At 37.8% G+C, this 27,997-nt stretch overlaps 1 protein-coding gene across 3 annotated transcripts in view; it reads left to right on the forward strand.

Moving 5' to 3' along the window:
* Nucleotides 1-1,355: 1,355 nt before the first annotated feature.
* The window catches only part of rock1 (Rho-associated, coiled-coil containing protein kinase 1), a 46,843-nt gene continuing 20,201 nt past the window's right edge, over nt 1,356-27,997 (forward strand). For all 3 annotated transcript variants that reach the window (XM_038301575.1, XM_038301576.1, XM_038301577.1), the window contains exons 1-7: nt 1,356-2,227; nt 20,780-20,861; nt 23,760-23,860; nt 23,946-24,083; nt 24,194-24,369; nt 27,616-27,700; nt 27,819-27,963. In XM_038301575.1, the coding sequence (XP_038157503.1) occupies nt 2,135-2,227; nt 20,780-20,861; nt 23,760-23,860; nt 23,946-24,083; nt 24,194-24,369; nt 27,616-27,700; nt 27,819-27,963 (820 nt within the window). In that variant the 5' untranslated portion in view covers nt 1,356-2,134. The remainder of the gene's footprint in view (nt 2,228-20,779; nt 20,862-23,759; nt 23,861-23,945; nt 24,084-24,193; nt 24,370-27,615; nt 27,701-27,818; nt 27,964-27,997) is intronic.

The raw sequence follows: 27,997 nt of genomic DNA on the forward strand, positions 1-27,997 counted from the left end.
TGCAGTTATAGAACTTTGTGGAACTTTCTGCCATCTCCCTACTGCATCTCTGGAGCTCAGTCACAGTGATCTTTGGGGTCTTATTTACCTGCCTCGCCAAGGCTCTCCTCCAACAATTGCTCAGCTTGACTGAACGGCGAGGTCTAGGAAGGATTTTGGTCATCCCAATCTTCTTCCATTTAAGGATCATGGAGGCCACTGTGCTTTTAGGAACCTTGAGTGCTGCAGAAATTCTTTTGTAACCTTGACGAGATCTGTACCTTGCCACAATTCTGTCTCATGATTCTAATTTGCTCTGAAACTGCTGTAAGGTCTTATATAGACAGGTGTTTACCTTTCCTAATCAATACCAATCAATTTAATTAAACACAGCTGGACTCCGATGAAGGAGCAGAACCCTCTTAACGAGCTCAGAATAAATGGACGGCATGTGAGTTAAATATGACTGTCACAACAAAGGGTCTGAATGAGGTGGCAGTAATGCACTTTGAAATTATATGCCAATAGCCATTAAACATCACAAAACAAGAAGGGTTTGAACATTTATGAACATTTGATATTTCAGTTTTTCTTTTTTAATAAATTTGCAAAAATGTCTACATTTCTGTTTTTTTCTTTCAAGATGGGGTGCTGAGTGTACATTAATGGAAAATAAATGTATTTATTTTTATTTTAGCATATCTATCTATCTATCTATCTATCTATCTATCTATCTATCTATCTATCTATCTATCTATCTATCTATCTATCTATCTATCTATCTATCTATCTATCTATCTATCTATCTATCTATCTATCTATCTATCTATCTATCTATCTATCTATCTATCTATCTATCTATCTATCTAATTCCCCCTCTCTTCAAAGGAACAAGGTAAAGCTCTACTGGTAATGATGATCACTTATTCTGTTCAACTCCCTATTTTTCACAACAAATTGTGTTTTATTATAAATAGTTATTTTTACACAAGTTCGAAAATACCCGACTGTGTAAAAATAATGGCAAAAAAGAAATTAGGAAAGTAACATTTGCGTGCAAAACATATATCTTTTAAAGCGCTCTTAATTTTTTTTTTTACTGCGATGTTTCGCTGTGTGACCAAGAAAACCATATATGGTTTATATTACCGAAACAAACAGGAAATGGTAGAAAAGAATAGCTGAATCACTGGAAGAATCTGGAATATAGTATTTCTTTATTATCTATACATGTTATATTATTTCTCTCTGTTTTTTAATTATTTTTATAAAATGTGTTTTTAAAATGATTAAGTGAAACATTAGGATTGCAACGTGTTGCGCCTGGGCTCCTTTGGTGCGGCGCGGCGCCGCGCATGCGCACTGCCTTTGACATTTTGAAGCAGCTCCTCCGGGGTGTTTGAACAGGAAGGCGGACATGTTGGCCGAGCTGTGTGAGAGAAATTGTGCACAGTATGCGATTGTTTTCCGAAAACTAACACACAACTTACGTGATTCCTATTTATATTCGTCGTGAGGCTCTTGCTGTTGAGAAGGGGGGAAACTCGACTTTCACGGACAGCTGAAGGGACGCAGCGGAAGGACTGCCGTTGAAAAACCTGAAAGCGTCTCCCGTATTTAAACTTCGAAATTTGGAAGAAGCAGAAGTTTTTTCCACCACAACTTCTACTTTTGAGCTGTCAGATTGCGGCTTTCTGCATGGGCCTGGCACAGCTATGGGAACACGCCTGGATTAGTCTTCCCTCTGTTTATTTTTGAACATTGCATTTGCCTATAATTGCCTTTTGTTTGCAACGTTTTAAGCCCTTATCCTCAGAGGCATCCTACGGTTGTCTAATCTGTCGCCGCATTTATCTTTTGACACTGAAGTTGGTTGCCACTCGCAGTGAAGAGGGGGGAAAACATTCCCCGACTTGGAAAATGTGGAGTGGTAGGTGCCACTTGAACGTCTTAATTTTCTCTAAAAGCTCTGGGACAGCGATGTATTTTCTTTGAGGTGCAGCGTGAAGTTCACACGAAGAAAGGGACGTTCGGCTGGCTAGCTGCAACTGGCAACGGCTAGCTAGCTAGCTAGCTAGCCAGCTTTCTTGCCTCGCCTGGGAGCTGTTTTTTTTTTCTTCATACCCTACTCTTGGAACTGTAATTGGCAGCAAAAATGTCTGGAGGAGAAGGCATGGAGGCACGGTTTGAGAAAATCGATGCTATGTTACAAGACCCCAAGTCGGAAATCAACACGGATTGTCTACTGGTAAGTTTTTAGCTTGTTAGCTAGCCCTGTTAGCTACCACTCTTCGGGGTCAGTCTATTCCTTGGAGCAGAAATTCTTTCCGAGACCAACAGATTGTCTCAGTTGTCACTTTGAAAAATAGCTGACATTGACGCCTTGAAGGCATATTTTCCCCCAACAGATAGAAAATATGTAAGCATCTCTACCTGACAGCACATTTGATGCAGGCCAACTTAGTTCACTCATTTTCTCTTCTAATAAATAATTTTGTCAAATCGAAAACGTAGTTGCAGCCTGTTCTAAAATCAGAAGATTCACACATTTCCTTCCACCCAGCTGATTTTTTTTTCTAGGAGAGCCAAAACCTTTTACATGACAGAGAAAATAAAACAACAATACATGAACTGTTTTTTTGGCACATGTTGCTGTTTTAATCAGTTTGGGTAATTTAGTACCTATAAGGTTTGTTTATTAACTATTGCTGTTATTTGTTTTTCAGAAATTGCCTGTGATTATTTTTCTGATTACATTGCTCATAAGCAATCCATATATATACATGAGTGATAGTCAAGTTTTGGTGAGTTTAGTAATTGTATAAAGAAAAAAGAAAAACGAGGAAAAAAAAAAGATAAGAAAACCAAGGTGCCCGATTTCTTGGTTAACACTTCTAAACACTTATACATAATGCATAACATGTTTGTTTATTCGGCTCTGGGAAAAAAATAAAACCACTTTCAGTTGTCAACCTAGCCCTGTCAAATTCCCCATGCAAAAATGTGTTATTCCCATGTGGAAAATTGTTTAACAAATTTTGGTTAATTTATAGTTTATCATAGGATTATCCAAGTTAGTCAGAAGAATCCACAACTGGGGGCATAAAGAAAAATTCATACTTTCCCTGAGTATATAGAGACCGAAATCCATTTTGAATTTGCATTGAATGTGAGCTATAGTTCACAAGTGTATCATTTTAGCTGATTGCTACTATAAACATGCAAAGTTGGGGGAAAACATGTTTGGAGAGATATGATAGGCACCCACTCTTCCTGTACTGGGAAAAAAAAAAAACACCTAACTTGAAGATGCCACCTACAAAATTGTTATGGTGTTCTCAGGAATGTATGATTAAATTTCCTTAAATGTGACAGATTATGCTCAAACTGTTGAATTTTAGTTTTCCCTCTATTGACCTGGCCTTTTATTTCCACTGGGGTAATAACTTCTTCTTTCCTAAGTGGCTTTTCAGTGAATGTTGATACTGGACTTGTTTAACTCTGGGTTGCATCCTCTTCTTCCTGATGTGTAAAGCAGACAAATACTGCACTTTCAGGCACATGTAGCTAGTCCTTCAGGATGAGGGAGGCAGTTACTGATCCATTATTCTTTGCTTGATTTTTAGCCTGTCTTCTTTTTTTTATTTTTCTCATGATGTCACAGAAGGAAGTATTGTGTTTGAGGTGTGCCTCTATTTAAGCCATGGCATCATCATCTGGGCTTTCCTAAAGTGTTTAAAGGCTTAGAAGCCTACATGTATGTAACCCCCTAACTGTGTAGAGAGCTTGAAAAAAGAAAAACAAATCATAGTAATCCTAGCTAACCAAAAACATGAATAGTTGATCACAATTTAAAATATTTTACTATTTTTTTTATTATTTCATGTTTGTAAACAACACATTTTTGTTGTGTGTCCATAACAATATTGACAATGATGTAGAAGTTGTCTTACTACCTTACCAAGCATCAAAGACTGTCAGTTTGGGAAGTGGGAGTCTGCCCTAAAACCCCACCCACGAGACCGTTGCAGTGTTTTGTTATGAATAGGCTGCTGTAGATGGCTACCTTGTTTGTTAAAAAAACAAAACGCTTTAAACATCCCATCATATACAAGTGAGGCTAATAAACTCACCCAAATATCCACACGCTCTGCATAGTTAAGAGTAAAAACCTGTGGCGACTGTGCCTGTGTGGAATCCCCACACAAGGGGTCCGTTTATCACTTTCTTTCTAGAGTTCTCACCCCTGATCAATGAATGGTGGCCTTTTTTGCCAAGGCTCCCTCACCGCTACTATGCATCTCCACCCACAGCTTAATAAAATTCCATACTAATCAAATAACCTCTTGTTTTTGACTGGTCTGAAGTTCCCAGTGTGTCCCTAAGCCATTCTAGAGAGAGAGAGAGAGAGAGAGCTGAGAACAGGCAGGCAGCTCTGAGGTGGCAGGGTGTGGGCTCTGCTTTTTTCCCATAAACCAAAATTATGTGGACTAAAGAGTAAAGACTCGTGTTCCTGAGGGCTGTGAATCAGACCATTTTAGTCATAAAGCAGTCAGGGTGCTTGGCTCTGAGTAATGGGTTTATCAGAATGCACACTTCTGGCTTTGTGTTTGCTATCTTTGTTTCCCTGCTTATGCATTCTGTTTGAAGTGCCCTACTGTTGGAACTCTGCTTTTGTTAGAGGCTTGCTGTGTGTTGTGTAAATATATTTAGCCTCTATATATCGCTCAGCCTTGGGATGGGATTTTTTTTTGTATTTTCTTTTCCTCTTTCCTTATCTTCGGTGTCAAAACAAATCACCCTCGCTCTTTATGGGTTTCAAGAAAGGCTAAGCAGAGGAATTTCTCACTGCTGCAGAAACAAATTTATAATTTTTTAAGTCATGTAGCTTGTTAAATGGTTAATTATCCCAGATTTTCACAAGTTACACAGGCGAATGTATTTCTTTCCCTGCATACTCCGAATCAGAAAAAGCTTTGTTACCAATTACTGCTTTACACATCTGAATGCATATGTCAAAATATGGCATCTACGTTCGTTTACTGTTTTGCCTGAGTTTGTCTTTTCTGCCTGTCTTTTACTGATACGGTTTGGTGTTAAATGTATAGTCACTTTACTGCGACTCTATGTCACATGTTTTTATAGTTCCTGGCACAAACTCTCTTGTTACTTTGGCACTTTTCAGGATTGAAGTCAGTCTGTGTTTATCCCTCATCTCTTATTTGGACTTTAAATTTGTAAGAGGAATAATTACAGGAAAGAGCAAAGCAAGAAAACCAGATTTTAACTTGATGATCATTTTGAGCGCTCTTTGCATGAAAGGGTTCAAATATAAGTGGAAGCTGCAATTGGTTAAAATTGATATTTTCAGATTTTCTTTCATCAATGATTTACTGAGGCTGAGCTTACTGAGTGGACGCCTGAGCACAGTGAATGAATGTCTCACTCGTGTTAAAAACCTTTCTCTGTCAGCTATCTGTGCCTTCAACAGACAGGCCTGACTCTTAAGGTGTTTTCTATGCTGATAGTGCAGGAGTGCCTGGTCTGGGTTCACTGCAGAGCTGCAGTTTTGACAGGGCTATAACGGTGTGTTGTCAGTGCTCTTATTTAGCTTGGAAGGCTTTGGTGGTATTAGTTAAGTTCCATGGGGAAGTGGTTCTTACATTGCATGTCGTTGCTACTAAAGAAGTAGAGTTTGTTTTCATGGACAGGAGTAGCACATTTAAACCATTGTTTTAGATATTTTTATCTATTTTCAACTGATGGCATATCTTCAGAATGCTTAGTGCTCAGTTCATTTAAAGCTTACAAAGTGTGTATTATCAACCTAATACCTTTTGTTGCAATATAAAGAGGAAATGTATTTTCACAGATGATTAGTTAAGGTCTTTTGGACATTAAACAATTTTGGATACCCAGGAAAGTAAAATCAAGCTTTTACTTGTTCATATACAATAGAGCAGAATTAACTTGAGTTCTAAATCATTTAACAGAAGGAAACTTGAGGTTTTCAGCTCACAGAAACAATTCACCAATGTTCAACTTAGATAAGATTGAGTTAACGGCAGAGTTTCTGTTTAAATGCTGATTTATATTAACGAAGCAGTAATTAGTTGACTGCATAGACTAGTAGAATCAGACAATTTTGATATGACAGGCTTTGATCAGTGATCAGCAGCTTCATTGCTTTCTGTTTGTTTCATTTTTTGCAATAGACCAAATATCTCCCACATGTTTTTCTTTCTAATTGCTTCATCTAGCAGTCTGTTCTATACAGTGAGATAACTTTGGGGACATATGCTTTGATGCCTAAAAAAGATAATCTCACAACTCCTCTTTTTCTTTTCCATTTTCAACAACTACCTGTGTTGTATCAGATATCGACTTTGATATTAAATAATTAGCTGAATGTCAATCCAGTGTTCTGATCTAATTGTATTTTATATTATACACACACCAGTACAGTTACAGCGGTTTAGCATAGACTTGATGACAATGATGATTGCAAAGCTGATGATATTGCACAGAGCAATCATGTTCAATTGTTACCTTTATTTTAACATGTTTATGCATCATTCCTTTACTCACATTGCATAGTACAGTGAGGAAAATAAGTATTTGATTGCCATGCTATTTTGCAATTTTCTCAGTTAGAAATCATGGAGGGGTCTGAATTTGTCATGGTAGGTGCATGTCCACTGTGAGAGATGTAGGAGTGGTTCTGTAAGAAACATGGTGTGGCCTATCCAATCTCCAGACCTAAACCCAATAGAGAATCATTAAAGGGAGCTCAAACTCCGTGTTTCTCAGCAACAGTCCAAAAAGCTGACTGATCTAGAGATGATCTATGTGGAGGAGTGGTCCAAAATTACCCATGTGGTGCATGCAAAACCATCTGAAAAACTACAGTAAAACATTTGAGCTGTAGAATTACAAACAAAGGCTTCTGCCCCAAATATTAATATTAATTTTCTCAGGAGTCCAAATACTTATTTGCGGCTGTATCATATAAATAAAGGGGCAACGGTGGCGTCGGTTGTAGAAGTTTGCCCTACAACCGGAGGGTTGTCAGTTCAAGCCCCAGCTCCAAATTTCAGTGTTGTTGTGTCCTTGGGCAAGACACTTAAACTACATTGCTTACTGGTGGTGGTCAGAGGGGCTGGTGGCGCCTGTGTGTGGCAGCCTCGCTTCTGTCTTAGAGCCCAAGGGCAGCTGTGGCTATGATGTAGTTTGCCACTATCAGTGTGTGAGTGCGTGCGAATGACTGTATATACTGTAAAGCACTTTGCTCTAGTCCTCTGACTTGAAAATGTGTCATAAGCACAGGTCTTTTACCAAATAAATAGTTAAAAATAAATCATACATTGTGTTTTCTGGATTTTTTTTATTTTTAGATTGACTCTCACAGTGGAATTGCACCTACGGTGACAATTTCAGACCCCTCCATAATGTCTAAGTGGGAAAACTTGTAAAATAGCAGGGTGTTCAACATTAGATCAGATTCAGCATCAGATCGATATCTGATTTTGGACAGTACCCTTAGCCCATGTATCGGTATAGGATTGGATAAAAAATAAAAAAAATAAAATGTTCGGTGCAACTTAAATTTTGTAGGGTGGAGTGTTAGAAAGGGTTTGATCAGGTGATATTACTTAACCACAGAACAATAGTCAAAAGCGACAGGTATGAGCAAGATGGACCCATTTATTATTAAACAATGGGTTACATGAAATTTAAACACAAGTGTATAGAAGGGGCAATTATTTCTGTCATCTTGTTTATATCTGACATTTTAAATGCACACCCATTTATTCTGATATGCAAATTTTGGCTATTGGACTGATATCAATATCTGCTTGTTACATCCCTAAACCTGCAGCTTATTTTTTGTTTATGGATATATAATCTATAATCCTTGTCTTGTTTAGTGTTAATTATAATTTTTGTTTTCACTTCACCTTATTCAGCAAGGTTACCATAAGAAAAAAAATGAGCAATGTCAAAATTTTTCCATTGCATTTGTCCTTTAACATCACATAGCAGAATAAATGCAGCCAGTTTTGTTGAGTAATGTTAACAAAAGTACTGGAGAGTCTACAGAGAACTGTCAAAACAGCTGACAAGCATCTTAATGTGACGGACTGGTTACATTTTTCTTTTAATGATGTAATATTCATGTTGTGTGCAAATTGTGCACAGCTACCCCTGACAGAAGGATAGGTTGTATTATGAAGTCGGCCCAAAAAAAGAATTTTCATTCCATAAAATCCAACAAATCTTTAATGGCTTTCAGATCTAATGCCTAAACCTAAACCACTACTAATACTTGCACAATTTTTTACAAATATCTGACATGTTTTTTTTTTGTCTTTTTTTTATTGTTACGACTTAAGAGCAAGAGGGGGAAAAAAAACTAAAATCAATAAAAAGAACAACAACAACAACAAAAAAATACTGAAATCTTTATGACTACATTAAGGTCAGCAGTTTCTGTTGCAGGAAAGTTCAGTACAGAGTTGTCAGCTGTAAACTGCTCTCCTCAGCCATTCAGTTATGGGAACAACAATTGGCTGAGCTATTTGTAGCTCCACATTCCCCAGACTGACTGATTATGTTCAGGAATGCATACTAAAATGATCTTGTCTTTTATAAACATTCCTGTTTTAACTTTTCCTCCTTTTATATTTACCACCTCTTTCCCTCATACCCTTTTTATTTTTGTCATTGCATTTTTGTCTCAATTTCATGTGGATATAGAGAGCTCTTGGCCCATGTCCTGGTTTTACTTTAGTTAAATAGTTATTTTATTTAGGAAAGATCAAAAATAGTGAATATACAGCAAAGTTGTGGTTAAGAAAATTGTGCTTGGTGGGTGGAAACTTGTTGATGTGCTCCATCGCTGAAGCATTTTCACATGAAGGCCTTTCTGACTGGGATTCTTGCTCACTTGGACTTTGTAGGATAATGGATTGCCCCACTTTTGCCACCCTTTGGTTCACTCTCACAGCCATTTATCCAGTGTAGCTGTCAAATAAGCTGTGTATCTAGGTAAGTGGGATATCCTGTCGGTTTATATTATACTCTGCAGGAGACGGTGAAAGTAATTTCAGCAAAGTGAAGAGGTAACAACTCTTGTGCAAGGCTAACTGGGGGGAAAGATGTATGAATGATGGTTTCTGTCAGACTACTTGAGAGCAGTAAGGAAGTGAACTGGTATTTTATGCTTTGAATGGCTTCATGGGGCTGTCTGAACACATTTTTGTTTACATGGGCTCAGCCTACAGTGGAACTGCCTTTATTTGCATGGCCAGCTGAATGGCTGTCTGCACAATTGGTCACGTGGGGGAAGCTCATTGTGTTGATGAAGTGGCAGAAAAGTTGGGCCTGCTCACATGCCTTATGTTGGCATGTTGAAGGAAATGATGTGGCTGAGACTTGCCTGGAAATTTTAGCTCAGACCTTAATGGCTGGAAAAGTGCTTGTGTGAGTTTTTCTCCCTGAAAAGGATTTTAAAGAACTGAAGAAATGATTGTCGTACGAGTGTTAACCACTGGTATAGAGTTTTTTTTTTTCTCTTATTAACATCTGCTTCCTGAGTAAATGTGACTGTGTAACAGTTAAAATCTACCTCTTACTGATTTAAAGCAGTAAAAATATCATCTTTATATAATGTCATGTTAGATCAAATGCTGCAGTAACAGTAAATGGTTTCAAGAAACCTTTAAAAGTTTTTACTTTTAGAATTTTCTTTCATTTTTTGTTTCAAGCAAAATAAAAAAATAAAAAAAGCTGTATCAAAGTTCCATTCTGTTCATTCCTGTTGCCTATTATTTTTGTGCTATGTACATGTAAATCATTCTTGTAATACACCAATCAGTGAAATTCTAATCTATTTAGCCATTCCATGCGACCTCATCTCTTACCTGTGACTAACACTTAAATCCTAAAAAATGTACATTTTATTTTGTTTTTCATTCGTTAAATTAAGGTCTTCAACATTTTCTAGGCCAAGGACCCCCAAACTGATGGCTAGATGGAGCGGGGACCCCCTTATTATATATATTGTATGAAATTGTATTATATCAAACTGGTCCTATAGTCACTCTTTAACATATGGAGTCATGTAAGGAAAGTAATTTCACCCTGGGATTATTAAAATATTTATTATTCTGATTCCTGGTTGATGGGACAGGTGTTGTAAATGAAACGGTGCCCGGCTTGAAAGAGCTGTGTGTCGCTGAATGTGTGCATTGATGACTGAAAGACATCTTCTTCCTCCATTTATCTGTTTACTACAGTGTGTTGAATTCTTGTTAATGTGTATTTAAAGACATTTCAATTGGTGGAAAAAATTGCAGGGGTGAAATAAAAAAAAAAAAAAAGTCTAATCAACCAAAACTTTCGAGACCCCCATGCAGTACCTCTGTGGACCCCCTGTTAAAGACCTATGCATTAAATGAATCACAGATATGAATTCAGACTATTTCTGTTTTATAAGCACATAGGTGCTTTTTTTTTTTTTTTTTTTTTTTACTTGGTAAAATTAGAGAGGTTGGGAATTGGGAAGATTTTGTAATTATGTTGTTAAAAAAAAAAAAAGAAAATTTCCCCCTCACTAATTGTATAGATATTTGATAATGGTTCAACAGGTAATCAGTATTAAGTAGGAAAAAAGCTGATGCGTTCCGGTGGTTTTTAAAAAGCTGCGTGCTACTTCTGCCTCTTTTTAAAGGTGTAAATCCACAACAAATGCCATAAATGCACGTGTTCTGTATTCGTGTATTTAGGATAAAGCTGTATATATACACTTTCTGTAGCATCTTAACTTCATTTAGTGATTTATGAGGTACATTTTTGTGCTTTTAGAAATCAACCAGTACCGAAATCTTAGGGTGTTGCTATTTCCGGTGCTGTTTGTGTACTATGATGACAACTTTGCCATGCTGGCTTCATCTCCTCAACATCTCCTCCTCCTACCCACAGTTGAGCATATGAACCATAGCTGGATCTCACAGCAGGTGTACGCAACAGTACTACCATGATTATTTAAAGTTATAGATGATGACCATAGAAATCCATCAATTTTAGTATTTTAAGTTGACACTTGCGTCTAAGGAACATAGTGTTTCCCTAAACCTTTTAACTAAGCTTTTTGTTTTCCTTCAACAAATTTGTACACGTCTGTTGTATGTTTGACGCGGTTGACTGTCTGTTTTAAAACAGGCATGACAGACGAAGCTTTGCCGTCATTAAGGAATAATCTAAGGTAGAACAGATCTAAAAGGTTTGGCATAGTTCAGGTTAGGGAGGACCATGCATGATTGGCAGCTGGAGAGACCATACCAAGGAGCTACAGATTTATTTTATTGTGGGAAAATTCTATAATGTCAGTTTTTTTTTTTTTTAGAGCTTCTTGAGGTTTACTTAAGAAGTTCTTATTCTCTAGTAAAAATGGCAATCAAAATTTTTAAGTGACACTGGCATTGTTTTCTGGTTTTAGTTTTCTTATTACTTTAAAAATCATAGTTCTGTTTTAATAAAATTTAACTCTTCTAGATTGTGTCTTTTTTTATTCCAAAAACAAGATAGACTGCTGATTCATTAATGATTAATTGATTATTAATCTCTAATTCCCCCATGCATGTATCAACAGGGTAGGCTATCATTGCACCCACCCATTCCAGGTAGGCAATAAACAGTTCTATTGAATTTACTTTGTTAGTCTTTTTCCAGCTTCACAAATGTAGGCAGCAGCTAGACAGAAGTCATGATAGCAGTTATTTTACATCCAAGTAGTATGCACTTTTTTTAGTAGATGGTATCGGTATAGTATTGGTATTGGGGCCAATAAATGACATCTAACCACACATGAAAATGTTTCAGTCCAAGGTTTGTTTGTTTTTTTCATTACCTTGAAGGCTTGCTTGATTTTATTATTTATTGTTAAATGTATTAATTGTCCTTGTTAGAGATGTCCCGATCCAGGTTTTTGCACTTCTGATCCGATACCGATATTGTTTTTGGACTTCCGATCCATTACCGATACTGGCCGATACCAGCCTATCCGAGCATGTATTTAAGTTTAAGTTAAAGTATTTAGCCTTAGTTGTAAGACTCATGTTGAAAAGGGTTTTAGTACTCTTGATAACATCTAGCCAGCTAAATTAGGTGAGATTGAATAAAACACAATGCTTGGTAACAACAAACTTACCTATTTATTAAGAGATAAACACAAACTGGACAAAATTATGAATAGCAATCTGAAATTGCACAGTGAACAGTAAAACCATAAACAGTTAAAGGTGCAAGTATTACTGTAAGTTTTAATAAAAATGCAAAACAGGGAAACACTGGCGCAAAATAGTGGAATGGATCGTTTCAATCGGCGAAACTGGAAAATACGGACCGTTTTTTTTTTCAAAAACTGGATCGGCAGTCTGGATCGGCATTTTACATGCTTTGCCAATACGCATTTTTTTGCCAATATCGGCGTCCCGATACGTGGATCGGATCGGGACAAGCCTAGTCCTTGTACTGAATTGTGCCATACAAATAAATGTGCTTTGCTTATCCAGAGTACATTGTTTCAGGACTTTACTGTAACCTTTCTTTGGAAAGTCCTTACTTCTACTTGCATGCATAGACTCGTGTGCTAGCTAACAGTTTCCCTTTTGTTTTTTGTGGCAGTAAACCCAATATAAATGCTTTGCTGCCACCTAAAGTGTGTTGAGGAGACTGAAATTGTCCCTTAGTCTTGTTAAATTTGACCTAAACAGAATTGAGTGTATTTGTCATTTGAAAATTGTGTTTAATTAAATTGCTATTTTAAATGTTTTAGATAGATGGATAGATAGATACATGGATGGATTGTTTCGTTTATGAAAATCTGGCTATGTTCACAATGCATGTCTTCTTTCTCAATTCAGTTTTTTTTTCTTGCTTTAACCTTTTCATTTCATCTGCAAGTGTTCGCCAAGTTCAAATACTATATATATATCTATGTATCACTCAATACATATTAGGGGTGGAACGGTTCACAAAATCCACGATTTGGTTCGGTTCACGGTTTTGTGGTCACGCTTTTCGGTTCGGTTCAGTATGTTGATTGTTAGGAAAATCTACTATGTCTTGTAAAGTACAACGCGTATGTATAAACCCTGTTAACGTTTAATTTAATATGACATATTTAAAAAAAATCCCCATCATCATCCAGCAGATGTTCAGTTTCTGCCTAAATATTTTCTCTCTGTTGTGGATTTTTTAAACAGGAATAACTAGGATCAAACATAGTTTGTATGAATTATGTTTGTTCTCTGCTTCCAAACTCATCATCTCTTCATTCATTCCTGCAATAAGAATTTTCTTTTAAAGTTATGAGATGTGCTCTAGAATCTCACAACTTCTTCCTGGTCTGTTGAAGCACCAATAGTCTGCATCCAATTATTTAATTAATTGCTCTTAGTTTTTGTATTATATACGAACTATGCTCTAATTTCTAGTTGGCGGTCTGTTTTTACTATAATTTAATTTGACAAACCGGGTCTTCTCTACATTCTTTTTCCTGTTTGGTGCGATTGCAATTGCGGGTCTTGATCTGGACTGACCGGAGCGGAGCAAAAAAGAGCTCAGTTCCATATTTTGACGGTGAAAAACGGAGAAGACGTACGAGGACAGAGAAGTAGCGGAGGATGTGGAACAGCTCTCATTGATTTACATGACAGACAAGTACTCCGCACAACGTACGTGAGCAGAGCGGAGCGCTGACGGAGTATGTGGAATCTGGGGGTAAAGGAGGACAAATACACGTCCGGCTGAATGCGGCGCAGGACACCGGACAGTGCAATAAAAATCCGGACTTTCCGCCCTAAAGCCGGACATCTGGCCACCCTACTTCCAACTCCTGTTCTTTCCCACTCGCCATACCCACACAATTCTCCACAACAACTGATTTTTTTCTGCTACACCCGGATACGCTGCTTCGCTTCTTCTTCTTCTTGTTTACTACTGGTGGTTGGCTTTGTTCGCAGTACCGCCACCTTCTGCTCTGGAGTGTACACGCTTTGCCTATGAGAAAAAGGAGCCGCGCATGAACCGAACGAAACACATGCGAATCGAACCGAGACAGTCAAACCGAACGGTTCGGACAGTTTTCATAAACCGTTCAATCCTTAATATATATTAGTTATAACAATTATGATTTATTGAGACTGGAACTGAAAAGAATTTTACCTGAAGAAAAGGAAAGGCTGGAAAGATTTTAACACCAAAGCAGCGTATTTCTAAACATACAAGTCTTTCAGCAGCTACTACTGTTTTGATGCAGTACTTCCATACCACTGCTCCAGTTGATGGTGCTTTGGAACCCTGGAATCCTGTGCACTATGGTACCATTTTTATAGAAGAGGCTGTCGCAGTGGAAGATGTGGACTGACTAAAACCCCCAAACAACATATCTATCAAAATAAATGCCATATCTTCTGTTGAACATATACAGCACTTGCTTTTTCTCTCTATATTTAATTTTGATGTTACCTACATAGAATATTGCCATATTGTTTTAATATTGTATAGTGACCCAAGTATCATATCGCAACATCCTTGCCAATACTTAACCCGATTAGTTACATAATACATTTTGATATGAAACAAATAGGGGTGAGTATTTACATGGGTGTTACGATACGATACAGGTTACGATACTTGGTCCGCGATCCTTTACTTGGCCAAGTATTATCATAATATTATCACAATATTATAATATAATATATATTGCAATATTTTTCTCACCTTTCAAATTAAATGTATAGATAAAAAAAGTAAGTTCTGTATGTGTTAATCAGAAGGTATTGATCATTTAGATCATTTATCTTTGAAATACTAATATTGTTTAGAGCAGCTATTGGCAAGATCCATACCATTTACATTTTTTTGGCAAAATATCTTCCATAAATTCTTTTCAATTAGTTTGTTGGTCATGGATCACTTCATTATTACATTCAAGGCAGTTACACAGGTTTGTTTTGTTTCATTCAACCATTGAACTATACATGTTTTGTTCTATGTCTTAGAATTCAAAGAACTTCCTCACAAAGGGACAGATTACACCTGTACTGTTTGTTAAATGCCACTGCTCTTACCTCAGGTGCTGCTCTCATTGTCTACTCTCCTTTTCAGTTTGGGTTGTTTGGATCCTATTTATATTCTATTGTTCTACAGGCAACATGGCGCAGTCTGCTGCAGGTGTGTTGTACCATGCAAGGGTGCATCATACTCTGCAGTTGAAAGCAGCTTCAGCTCCACTTCTATTTATGCATTCTTGAGCTAACTTTTCTAAAGAAAACAACGCAAACGAGGTCAGCCATTGGAGCAGAAGCACACATTAAATGGGAGACATAAAATAAGATAATTGTGACGTGGAAGATGCCAAAATATAAAAAAAAAATTCATACATATAAATTATGTTAGTTCAGTTACTAGCACTGCCCCATCATCCCCCCCCCCCCCCCCCCCCCCCTGACAACTCTAACATATAATTGACCAGTATGGCCAATTATTACCCATTGACCCATTACAATATACAGTCCTGAATAGTAATGGCATTCCATTTACAGAAGGTGTTGCCCATTATATCCATTTTCCCCCAGTATACCCCTTAATATCACAATGAGATTTTGTACTTGCAGTATATAGCTATGATGTTTATCACTGTCATCCTTTCTGACCTTATTTGTTTCCTATTGGCCCAGCTGGCTTTGTCTTGTGTTCCAGCCCTCCCTTTCCTCCTCCTTTTTATCATAGCTTTACAGTCTTGCATTGATTGGAAATATAAATATCTGCTAAGGGATTCAATATTTGGGATGGACCTTTTCTCATCTCTTCCTTAGTTTTTGTAGAGAACTTGCTTGGCCACATACCTAAAATAGCTCTCTGACGTGTACAGTCCTGTTAAGGAATGTTACTGTGGCTGTCCAGAGTTCTCTGTGGCAGGAAGTTATGCAAAAGTGCATTGCTGCGCTGAAAGCCTTGTGATTAGGGTCCCAAAAGACTCTGTTCTTTAGTTCTTTCTTTCCCCTTTAGTGTAGGCTGGCTGGATTCCATATGGAAAGCAACATCCTTTTTTGTCTGTTTTTTTTGTGTGTAAGAGCTTGAAGGTTTTCAATATCATATAGAGATGGCTTGTTTTTTGTTTTTCTTTGTTTTCCTCTCACCGTTTTTAAAAACTCGCAAATGAGTAAGTTGCTTTTGTTCTTCTTACCAGCTGCTCTCCACCTCCCGATTCTTATCTTGCCCCTCCTACCTGCATTTTCCCTGTTTCCACCCTTCCTGTAGGGCACTATTGGTGTTATGTCTTTCAGTGAGGGGTGTGGCTGTGACCTCCACTGTTGAGTAGAAGGAGCAAAGTTGGCTAAGAGGATTCCTCTGTTGGCCTGAGCTGCTGATTCACCATGTGTCATCATTACTTTGTACAAGGATGCAAAGGGAAGCATGTTATTGAGATATTCACAATACTGGAATGACAGGATTCCTGTTGTGATAGTGAGTTTGGAAACTTTTTCCATCAAATACAGACTGTTGGAAAGAACTTGCATCACACCAGTGTTTATTACCTCTAGCAAGCAAAAGACACAAAGATAAGTGATATCACAAAATACTTCTTTTACTAGCTATTCTTGCACTCTCATACCAACTAGAGGAAGAGCACAGCTACACATGTTGAAGTGTTTATGCGTCTGTTTTGTTGGAACCACTTTGGATTATGGCAGATTAGGTTAAACCTTGGCAGTGGCACTTAGTCAAGATTTCAGTCCTTCGTTTTAAAGCTTTAGAAATGCCAGTTTTGTATTTCACATACAAAAAATGGTATCTTCACAACTTTAAAACCTTTATTCCTTAGATACACTATATTGTCAAATGTATTCAATTAAAACAAATTCTTGTTCTTATCAATTCCAAGGCCAAAGGGAGTATTGGATTAACCTCTATACCTGCACACTGCCTCTGCAAACATAGGATGCAGCCTGTGCAATAAAGTCCAGCAGCTATATGTACTGTCTGTTAACCGTCAGTGGTTGTAGCAAAGCAGAAGAGATTGCAAACAAATGCTGTTTAACAAATAGTTGTTCTCCATGTAAAGTCATAACGGGGGTTCAGCAGATGCTGAGGAGGTTTTCAACTCTCTGGAGAGTGCTTGGTTATAGATATCCAAACTAGGGCTGAAACAATGAATCGGGATCAATCGATAATTGAAATAATCGTCAACTAATTTAGTAATCGATTAATTGTTAACTTGAGTGTAGAGACTCTAAAATTGGCCCTTAGCTGCAGAGCTACCCAATTAGACCAGTAATTGTAAATGGTAAAAAAAAAAAAAAAAAAAAAAAAAATATATATATATATATTAGGGGTGGAACGGTTCACAAAATCCACGGTTTGGTTCGGTTCACGGTTTAGTGGTCACGGTTTTTGTTACACCGAAAAATAAAAAAATTTATAAAAATTAATGAAAAAATAAAAATGAATGTAATTAATGAAAAAATCCCCCAAAATTAATGAATTGTAAATATTTTTTTAATGATCCGCGGAAACCCTGGATCATTTCCACATGTTTTGCTGCTTTGAATTTAATCATCTCGCACATGCCCTCTACGATCTCCAAGGAACTCAGAGCGGAGCGGACGGAACCCACAGCTGAGGCTGTAGACTTTGCTTTGTGCAGGCGGTCTGGAGCGCAGCGGAGCGGAGCGGAGCGCTGACGGAGTATGTGGGATTTCGGGGTTAGCCTGACATGTTGGTCATGTTTCTGTTGGCACAAACAAAACGTGTTGCACAATGCTTGCACACTGTTGCACTTTTATCCACAACTTTCTTTCCGCCGTCATCGTAGGTCACTCTAAATGCAAAGCGGTCCCATACAGCAGACCTATAAAGTGCTGCCGGCGCGTCTTCCAACTCCTGTTCTTTCCCACTCGCCATACCCACACAATTCTCCTAAACAATTGATTTTTTTCTGCTACACCCAGCTACGCTGCTTCGCTTCTTCTTCTTCTTGTTTACTACTGGTGGTTGGCTTTGGTTGCAGTACCCCCACCTTCTGCTCTGGAGTGTACACGCTTCGCCTATGAGAAAAAGGAGCTGCGCATGAACCGAACGCAACACACGCAAACCGAACCGAGACAGTCGAACCGAACGGTTTGGACGGTTTTCAAAAACCGTTCCATCCCTAATATATATATAAACATTTTCCATTTAAGATAAAAAAAAAAGTGTTCTTTGATAATATGCACTATTCAGAATGCCTACATTGGAAATATTTTAGTTTCAACCGGTTTATTTTTGTTAAAAAGTCTTTTTTAAGGGACCTTTGGCTATCTGATTATCAATAGATTATTCGAAAAAAATAAACAAATTTGTAGTTTTGCTAAATAATTGTTGATTGCAGCCCTAATCCAAACTTCACATTGCTTTTTTAAATTTAACTGGGAACAAGATACAGGCCTTTGCAATGTAACCAGTTTGTTTGCAAATTTAACCACCGTGATGGTGGGACTAAAATGGAAAAAAAAATCGATATTTTTTTTTTTTTTTATGGGTATCTGGGGTTGACACACAACCGCAAATCCATAAAAAAAACCTCCATAGAACAGCATTGGATGAACTACAGTGAGAGACCTCATAGGGCTAGTCGATTGGTTTTATTAATTAGAAATTCTTTGTAAATGAAAATTTAATTTTTGCATATTTTTCATCAATCTACTTAGTCTCCTTCCATAGCTTAGAGATATCGGTTAATCTTTTTTTTTCTAAGATATTAAACACGTGAATATGTGTCTTCAGTCAGAGGCTTCTTCAGAACCGCTGTAAGACAGACAGCTACAGAAGAATCTTCTTGCTCACAGCCATCAGGATCTACAACTTGTTGAAGAAATTTGCATTTATGAGTTGCAGCAAAATTATTTTTCAAATTAATTTAAAGTCATATTTATCTTACTGCAATATACAGTGAGTGTTTCATTAATGGGTCCCTATCAGGGTTTCGCCAGGTTGGGGTTAGGAATTAAAAATAGGCCATTCAGATCTTCAGAAATATCGCTAAAATAGAACTACCGGTAGGAAGAAACGGTTGCCTATGCTGTCTTTCTGCTTACATCCATTCATTGACTTGCTCTTAACGTGTGTGTACTCAATAGGGAGGGTCACAGGCCTCTGTTGTTGCTATTCTCTTATTCTGAAGCTTAAAAGCTTTGGAGCAACTGAGTGACTCATCCATGTTGTCAGAAACTTTTCCTTCACCCCAAATTTGCTTTTTAAGGAGAGGAGGAAATTTATTTATGGTGCAAGCTTGGCTTTACTAATTAGAACATTTAGCCAGACAGACATAACATTTTTTTGGATTAGAAATGATAATGAATAGAAAATAAAGTGAACAGTTTTTTTTTCTCAGAATTTAATATTTCTATAAACAAGTAATTCTTGCTCAGCCATATTTGCTTAACAAATTGTCCTTATAATTATCTTTTTTTTCTGTCTGGTTGCCCTGAGCTTTGTGTAACGCGCACTACAGGCATCCTTTTGCTGCTTCTGTCATTGGAGAAAGTTCACCTTGATTTCTTCAAGGCTCAGTTTGCTCAGTATAAACAGTGAAGCTAACATTAGCTCAGCTTATACAAGGTTGTAAATTTAAGATGAATCATAATTTTAAAGCCTATGGATACTGCTCTCAGAACACATTCATGACTGTGTTGAACAAAGTCCTTCAATTATGACTTCACTTAAAGTCAGACGCTCATTGAGAGTCAGTGGGGGTGAACGCACCCAACGCGTTTTTTCTGAAAAGGGACTTGCGTAGCTCAGATTGAGATAATAAAGGATAGCATGTTATTTTAGGTATTTAAGGAATCATGTATGCCATGCAACTATGTGTATGTAATGAAAGACCCTCAAGGAGAATACAAAATGGAATCTTTCAATAGCATGAGAAAACAGGTTTGGAGTTGAACATATTGTGGAAAAGACTTTGCATAAACAGTCAAACATATTTTAACATTTTTAAAACAGAGTACTTTACCTATAATAGGAGTTGAGGAGAACAGAAAACTGAGAAAAGTAGCAATCCTCTTTGAGCCGCGCAAAAACAAGGGACAGTAGAAAGTGCAGCTAATCATTCTCCAGGGGAAAAAAAAAAACAAAAACTTGGACAAACATCACAGATCCCTCTCTGACAATCACCTCTCATTGCTTCACTCTGTATCCATATAAACCATCCCACAGCCTTTATTGGTGCGTTTTACTTTTCTTAAAACTTAGTTCCCATATTTTTAATATAAGCCTATTAAAATTCTCCAGCTGTTTGGGTTTAAGAGGTGCTTGACAGACTCATCAGCTGAGGCTCTCCCCGCTTAGTAGGAGTCTGTATAGGCAGTGCAGTCAGTGTGACATGAAAAAATATATGATGGTTTAGAAAGTCCAACGAAACTGGTGGGACTCTGGCTTAATTGTCAGTATTTACATTAATCACTTTGTGTGTGGCAGTGAAGTACATTTTTACCAATTCTTTTATGAACTGGGGTTATTGCACAATCAATGCTGCAGCCTTTTTTTTCTAAGAAAAATATCAATATAGATCCCGTATCAATATAGATTTACCCATTGCAGTGAAAAGAAACTCCTTTGTGTTTCTTTTATTGTGTTTCATCCTTTGGAGAAAACAAGTCTGTCTGAATCAAATCAAGTCTCTGCTCTCCTTATTTCATCTGTAGAGTGTTTTTTTTTTTCCATCTAAACCTTGTTCCTCTTCCCTCAGGATGGCTTGGATGCTCTGGTATACGACCTCGACTTCCCTGCCCTTAGGAAAAACAAGAGCATTGACAACTTCTTGAATAGATGTAAGTATCTTGGATCATCGCTTCGGCTCTCATGTATTCTTTTTAAACAGGGTCTCCCGTTTGTACTCACAGACCCCTGTTACATTCAGGGTTTATCTAGGCCCAGAAGAGAAGGCCGTTTTTGGGTCACTGTCAGTATGTATGCTTGGACACAATAGGTGGCTGCTGCTTAGTGTCCCTAACAAAGGGGCTTTCATAAATGACCAGTGACCCACATGGTGCATATCAAGATTGGCTTCTTTTTCCCAACTGCCCTGAAATCTTAAACTCCTCCTCCAGTTGAAATTTACATGTAATGTAAATATTGTTTTCCTCTAAAGTGTAACTGATTTTCTTGGAAAGGCCATCTATCATTATACACAGTATCCCTGAACTAGTTTTACAAAGCCAGCTATTCTGGGGTGGGGGGGCAGGGCTCTGATGTTGTAACTTGGCCATGTATGTCTTTAATTTCCTGAATAACATCCAGTTAACCTATAATTTAATGAAAACAACAAATACTGCCTCTCATCCGTTTTTCTGCCTGGGTATGTTGCTCCTGGTTTGTGTGGAAGCTTTTTATTTTAAAATTTTCTTAGCTTCACAAAAGCGGAAAAGTAATTGACCAAGGAAGGAAAAAAAAAAAGAACTGCCGCTTCAAATCTACTCGATTATTCCTTATCCTGTCTCTTTGTGTGAAACACTGATGGATTTGGACTAATGGATTAGCTGCTGGACCTTAGCAGTTCAACTTGCCTGAAGCGCTCTGGGCTTCAAATTCTTTCTCTGCGTTGCCCTCCACAGTAGTTTTAGTGTAGTAGTGTATTTATGCAGAGAAAAACGCTGGGAGAAATAATCCTACAAAACACACAATTTACACAAATGTGCATTAGATAAACAAAAAGTATAAAATTCTATATCTTATATATATTTAAAATGTGGCCATTGGCATGCTATTTTATTTTTGGATCTTTTAAACTCTGATGTCTTTAAAAGTTGTGTTTCCATGCAAACTCGTGCCATTAGTGACCTTTGTGAATTAAAAATGATCCCCCTACCATAGCTTTGACCAAATTTGGCCTAATGATGGATACGATCTCTCCTAAGGGAGCTCAGAGATATGACATTGGGTAGAAGCCAACTCTCAATCAGCAACAAACTTTCCCTAAACACTCTGTCCTTTTTTCTTTCTTTTCTGGTTAGTTAGGCAACAATTCTGCTTACTCTCCATGACAGAATTATTCAAATCTTATATTTTACAGGAAGAAGTCGATGGCTCATATTCTTTACTGGATAATTTGTCAGCATGCTTTCCCATTACTCTGGAAGCCCAGAGATGAAACAGTCATTCAGAGGCATAGCATTAGTATAGAAATTCATGAAATTTTAGTACAATACAGAGCTCCTTTAATATACCATCAGTCCAGCAGGTGGTAGTAATGAGAACACACAGCGTATTTTCCCTTTCTTCACAGCACTTAGCATCGGGTGACCAGACGACCTCTTTTCCCCAGACATGTCCTACTTTTCATACCTAAAAAAAATGTCCAGGGCGAATTTCTAAATCCTCCGGGATTTTGGTCAACTAAAGTGCAGCAGAACTGAGCCATCAGCACCGTGGTGATGTTGGTTTGAAGTTGGATATTGGATATTCTAGGTCCGCTGAGTCAGCAGGATCTAGCAAACGGTTGATCCGACTGAGGTACCCCGATGTCGACCAACGTCTCTCAGCGGTTCCCTCCTCCCACACGCCGTGGTGCAGTTAGGGACCGTCAACAAATCTTTAAACCAAGCTGTCTTGAGAAACATAAATCAATAAATTCCTTATCTTATGACCAGCTAATAATAAAATATCATGCCAATAGATAACACCTAAGGCACACATGCTTTTATGCAATTTTAAGCTCTTTTTAAATTTTAAGATATTTTTAAAGACAAAAGTCGACTTTTCTTCAATAGCTTCCAGCTCATGTGACCTACTGACTCAAATTCTTTGTGAAATTGTTTTACTACATTAGCCTGATGAGGCACACTCATTTTTATTCCAATTTAAGCCTTTTTTCAATTTTAAAGTTTTTTATACTGAAAGAATTAGATATTTCTGCAATAGCTTCCAGCTCATGTGACTCCAAATCTATTCTTTGTGAAATAGTTTTATGGTACTACATTAGCCTGATGAGGCACACTCATTTTTATTCCAATGTAAGCCTTTTTTCATTTTTAAAGATTTTTTTATACAAAAAAAATTGAGATGTTTGTTAAGCCTTTGCATATTTTTGCCTTACCGTGTGGGGGGAAGCATACCGTCGGGTTCGGGCGCTCCGTCCCTGGCTGGCTCAAGACCAGGTACAGCCCCGGAGCTGATGGCTCGGTTCGAATTCCCGGTCCAGTCCAGTCAGTCTTCCTTTTCAGAAACCCTAATCTGGTAACCCTAACTTAGCAAGTACAAAGTTGCATTATTTATTTATATATTTTTAAATACATCAATGTCAAATAATGTATTTTTAAATCAACCTACTTCTGACAAGAGTTGCTTAATAACTGCATAAATAAATATATCTACAGCAAAAACAGAAATGTTTTTTCTTGAATATTCTGGCAGTTCTTAACACACACCTAATGAACGCTTTATATCCCTTTTGGTCATTACAAGCAGCTATCAGGCACTGGGTAATCCTCGAGCCCCTGGCCAGGCTTGACTGTGCTGTTTTGGGATTGCCCCTGCTTCTACAGCCTGGTTAGCCTAATTAGCCATTGACGCCACACTAGCCCCAATCAGCGGGGCTCTGCAACCCAAAAAGCATGTTAAAAAGTATAATCAAATTTTTAACTGATGAAGTTTTAATATGTTCTTTCTTTCTTAAAAAAATCTTAAAATGACTTTCTGTTAAAATATTCTTTGTTTCTTTCCCCTACCAGATAAAAAAACTATTAGTAAAATAAGGGATTTGCGAATGAAAGCAGAAGACTATGAGGTGGTTAAAGTTATTGGAAGAGGTGCATTTGGAGAGGTTCAGTTGGTGAGTATTTACAGTTTTATTATCTTATACATAATGGTATGGATGATTATGAACTGACAACTATTCTTTTTTTATCCTTTATCAGGTAAGACACAAATCCACACATAAAGTATATGCCATGAAGCTGCTGAGCAAGTTTGAGATGATCAAAAGGTCAGATTCCGCTTTCTTCTGGGAAGAGAGGGACATAATGGCTTTTGCCAACAGTCCGTGGGTTGTGCAGGTAGGATCTTTATTTGTTGTCTAAATGTAAATTTAAAAAATATGAGAAGATTTTGATTTCTATCTTGATAATTTCTCTGTAATAAATTGGATGTGCTTTATTTTTCACAGCTCTTTTTTGCATTCCAAGATGACCGCTACCTCTATATGGTGATGGAATACATGCCTGGTGGGGATCTGGTTAACTTGATGAGCAACTATGACGTCCCAGAGAAGTGGGCCCGCTTTTACACAGCAGAGGTGGTGCTTGCTCTGGATGGAATCCACTCCATGGGTTTCATTCACAGGTGATTTGAACCATATGCCTTTTTGCCCCTATCTTCTATTTGTTTATGTGACTATTAAGATATTAGATAAGCAATCTAATAAATATGAACAAAATCAACAATTAAACTCATATACTTACTAAAATCAAAAGCCTACTATGATCTTTTAAGAATAGTAAACATATCTTAGCTGCTATTGTAAAGAGTGAATAATTTTGAGTGAAAACTTTGATCTACACTTTCTTCTCTTTAGTATTTTAGGTTATATACCTCGTTTTTTGTTGTTATCCTCTTTTGCTAATGTAACTCTGGGAATAGATGTCTCAGAGCTAGATGATAACCCAACAGATTTGCTCTCACAAGCAGACCATTATGGCTGTTGCCACAAGGTTTTGTTTGGTACTTGTATATGAAACTTGAAAATTGTTGTGGGACCTACAACGGACATGGAGACTGATAGAGACTTAGGGGAGAGAGAAAGAGACAGAGAAAGGAAAATAGCACATGAAAAGAGAGAAAATAAAAAAGCAAAAATAGAAAACACAAAGATGTACAATAACAGCTAGTAGTCTGCTTCCACACCTTTATGAAATGAGAGGGACAGAAAACAGCGAAATAATAATAGCCAAAAGAAGACAACAGAGAACGAAAGTAAACCTAACAAAAGCTTCAAAATTAGTGGTTATCCCTTAGATATCCATGTGGGTGTGAGGCAGAACTTAGAGTGATTTCTAAATATTATTCAGGGTGGTATATATCTGTCACTGTAGCTTGGTATTTACTATTAGTGTGTATCCATGAACGCCTACATCCAAACTCCCAATGTATGCATGAGCTTGCTCCTTTATAAAGGATTTACAAAGCTCCTTTTGAAGGAAAATATGCTCAATAGCAGGTGTAGGCGGCCCCAGACTCACCCTACAGGGCCCAGGATCGTTTAATAGGCGACTCAAGCCTATTAAACAATCCATGGGCACCCCATATCACTCTAACTCAAGGAGGGCGGATATATTAATGGCCGCCCCCACCAGAGAAGGGCAGATGAAAGCAGCTGGAGCCTGACTCCTGAGTGGCCTGCCTCTGTAGGCAATAGTGCTGAGGTCCTATGGGCCTGGGGCAGTGAGTCACATTCACTCAATCCCACCCTTGCACCCATACAGATATATATAAGCACTCAAGACAGCTGTACACACTTAGACTCCTCATACATACACTGTCCTCCCAGGTCTAGGTGCCAATCATTCTAGGAGGAACAGGCGCACAGACACAGGAGGAGATCCTCAAACGCCTCACAGTAGGAAAGGTTCAGGTAGCCGGAGGTCTAAAGGGCAAAAAAAAAAAAAAGGTTTGGGATCGGATACCACCAAAGGGAGGAGAGCGGCAGTGTAGCCCAGGTCTAGCCCCAAACACCAGCCCAAACCCTACCCCAGGAGGGACATCCCTTACCAACGACGCTAGCCTCAGCCCCTCCCCGGCATTCCCTCTATAAGCCACACCTCCATCCCCAAAGATGCCAAAGCAGGTATCCAGCCAGCTGAAGAGCCCACCCTGTCATCAGCCACCAGTCACAGCCATTCCAGGCCTCCACATCCATATGGTCCTCTCATATCCATTGCTACCAGCCAATCAGGCCCAGACAGTCCACCCCTCTAGGCCAAGTACAGCATGCTAGCCACCCAAACCCAGGTGATAAACACCCCCAAGCATCCCCTCACCCGTCTGCAGGTACAGGATGCACATATTTACAATTTCTACTAAATATATTGAAGCAAAATTGTGCAGGGTCAGATCTAAGTTATATAACACAATAGGAATATCAAACACTACACAGCATCTCTCACAAGCAGTTAGTTGAAATAAGCAGTTTTTTTTTCTTTTACATTTTTCTGATTTAAGATTTATAATAAACACACAATCTCTTGGTGTTGTGAAGCTTTTGCTATTATCGTGACCTTGTTGATCAGGTCATCTAGCTGGTCTGAGTCTAAGACAAGTTTCTTCCTTCTAAACTAAGACTGGCCAATAAAGTGATATATCAATTCATTTGAATTTACCATTTATAAAGATTAAATTTTAGAAGACTTAGAACTTATTTTATGTTTTACTAATGCATATTTGGGTTTTAAGAGTTTAGAGTCACCCTGTCGCTGTTTGTTCTTAGATGTATACTCAGAACTGATAAGCTGGTTCATTGTGTAACAGCAACTAGCTGCAAACATTTTTCTGTTATGTTTTTCATTGTTTACAATGGCAGAGCCTGCCAATTTGTTTTACAAGCAGGTTTCACAGCTCATATTTAGTTGCACTTTGACTTCAGAACACCTCCCTGAGGGCATGCTGGAAATGGGAGCATTTTTCAAAAGTAAAGGATGTCATATATCAATAGTTTTCATGAAAAAAAGGAAGCAGGCAATATAAAAACAAATAACTGACTTACAATTGATTGTCGATTAAGGGTTTATTAGATTAGAATTTGTTCTGCCTGATTAACTGATGACGTACATTAGGGATATTTTTGTATTGTAGTGTTGCTGCCATCCAGTAGAGGGCAATCACTAGTATTTGTAGGATAAGTAATGCTGGAGCAACTGCAATCTGTAGCACAAACATGAATCAGTCCAGCGTCCCGTCTGGTATTATTTACACTATTTTATGGTGACAAGATTACAACTTATGCGATTCTGCTTGTAAATATAAGCACTTGATAAACTGTAGTTATCAGCTAAATAGTGTTTAGCCATTTGGCCTGGTTGCATAGTGGAGCAAATTTCCTATCCCTGATATAAACACTTGAATTTTGCTTCCAAATACTTCAATTGGGGCACTACAAATGCAATCAATTGTACATATGAAAGGAGACTTAAAAAGACAAAAAACAAAATGCATACATTGGTATTTGACTCAGTTTAATTACTTATTTCATGGATCCATGCAAGATGTCATACATTTCCATTGTTTAATCACTAATATTGATCTAAGTTGGTCAGCAGGGGCAGCACTGCTCTTGTCAAGTCAGTAGCTCTTTAATGGACCAATTTTGGAGGTGAATAAATAAATTCACGGCTTATACATTTATAAAAGATGTTGTAATAGTTGGGACCTTTTGTAAAGTATGTTAAGTGAGGATTCTCATATTCTTTGGGTTTGGGCACTTTTAGCCGTCCATTGAGCGGTGCAAGTTATCTTTGTTTATATCTTTGTAGCTAACATAGGTTTAACGTGAATGTGCTGTTTTTGCTGACTGTTTATATGTTTTTGTTTCAACAGAGATGTAAAGCCTGATAACATGTTGCTCGACAAATCGGGTCACTTAAAACTTGCAGACTTTGGAACGTGCATGAAAATGAATGAGGTACCACTTACAGTCTCTTTATGAAAAGCAAGAATCTGGTTGAAAAAGAAGAAAGTCTTAGATATTCTTACTTTTTCAATAATATAAATAAATGAGTTTGAAATGTCTACCTTGTCAGGATGGAATGGTACAGTGTGACACAGCAGTTGGAACTCCAGACTACATTTCACCAGAGGTACTGAAATCCCAAGGAGGAAACGGGAACTATGGAAGAGAGTGTGACTGGTGGTCAGTGGGGGTGTTTCTTTATGAGATGCTTGTTGGTGAGTTTTATCTCCCCCCCAATATTTTAAGAAT

The sequence above is a fragment of the Cyprinodon tularosa genome, unplaced genomic scaffold, assembly GCF_016077235.1.
Source record: "Cyprinodon tularosa strain WSP-4 unplaced genomic scaffold, ASM1607723v1 ctg47, whole genome shotgun sequence".
Lineage (NCBI taxonomy): Eukaryota > Metazoa > Chordata > Actinopteri > Cyprinodontiformes > Cyprinodontidae > Cyprinodon > Cyprinodon tularosa.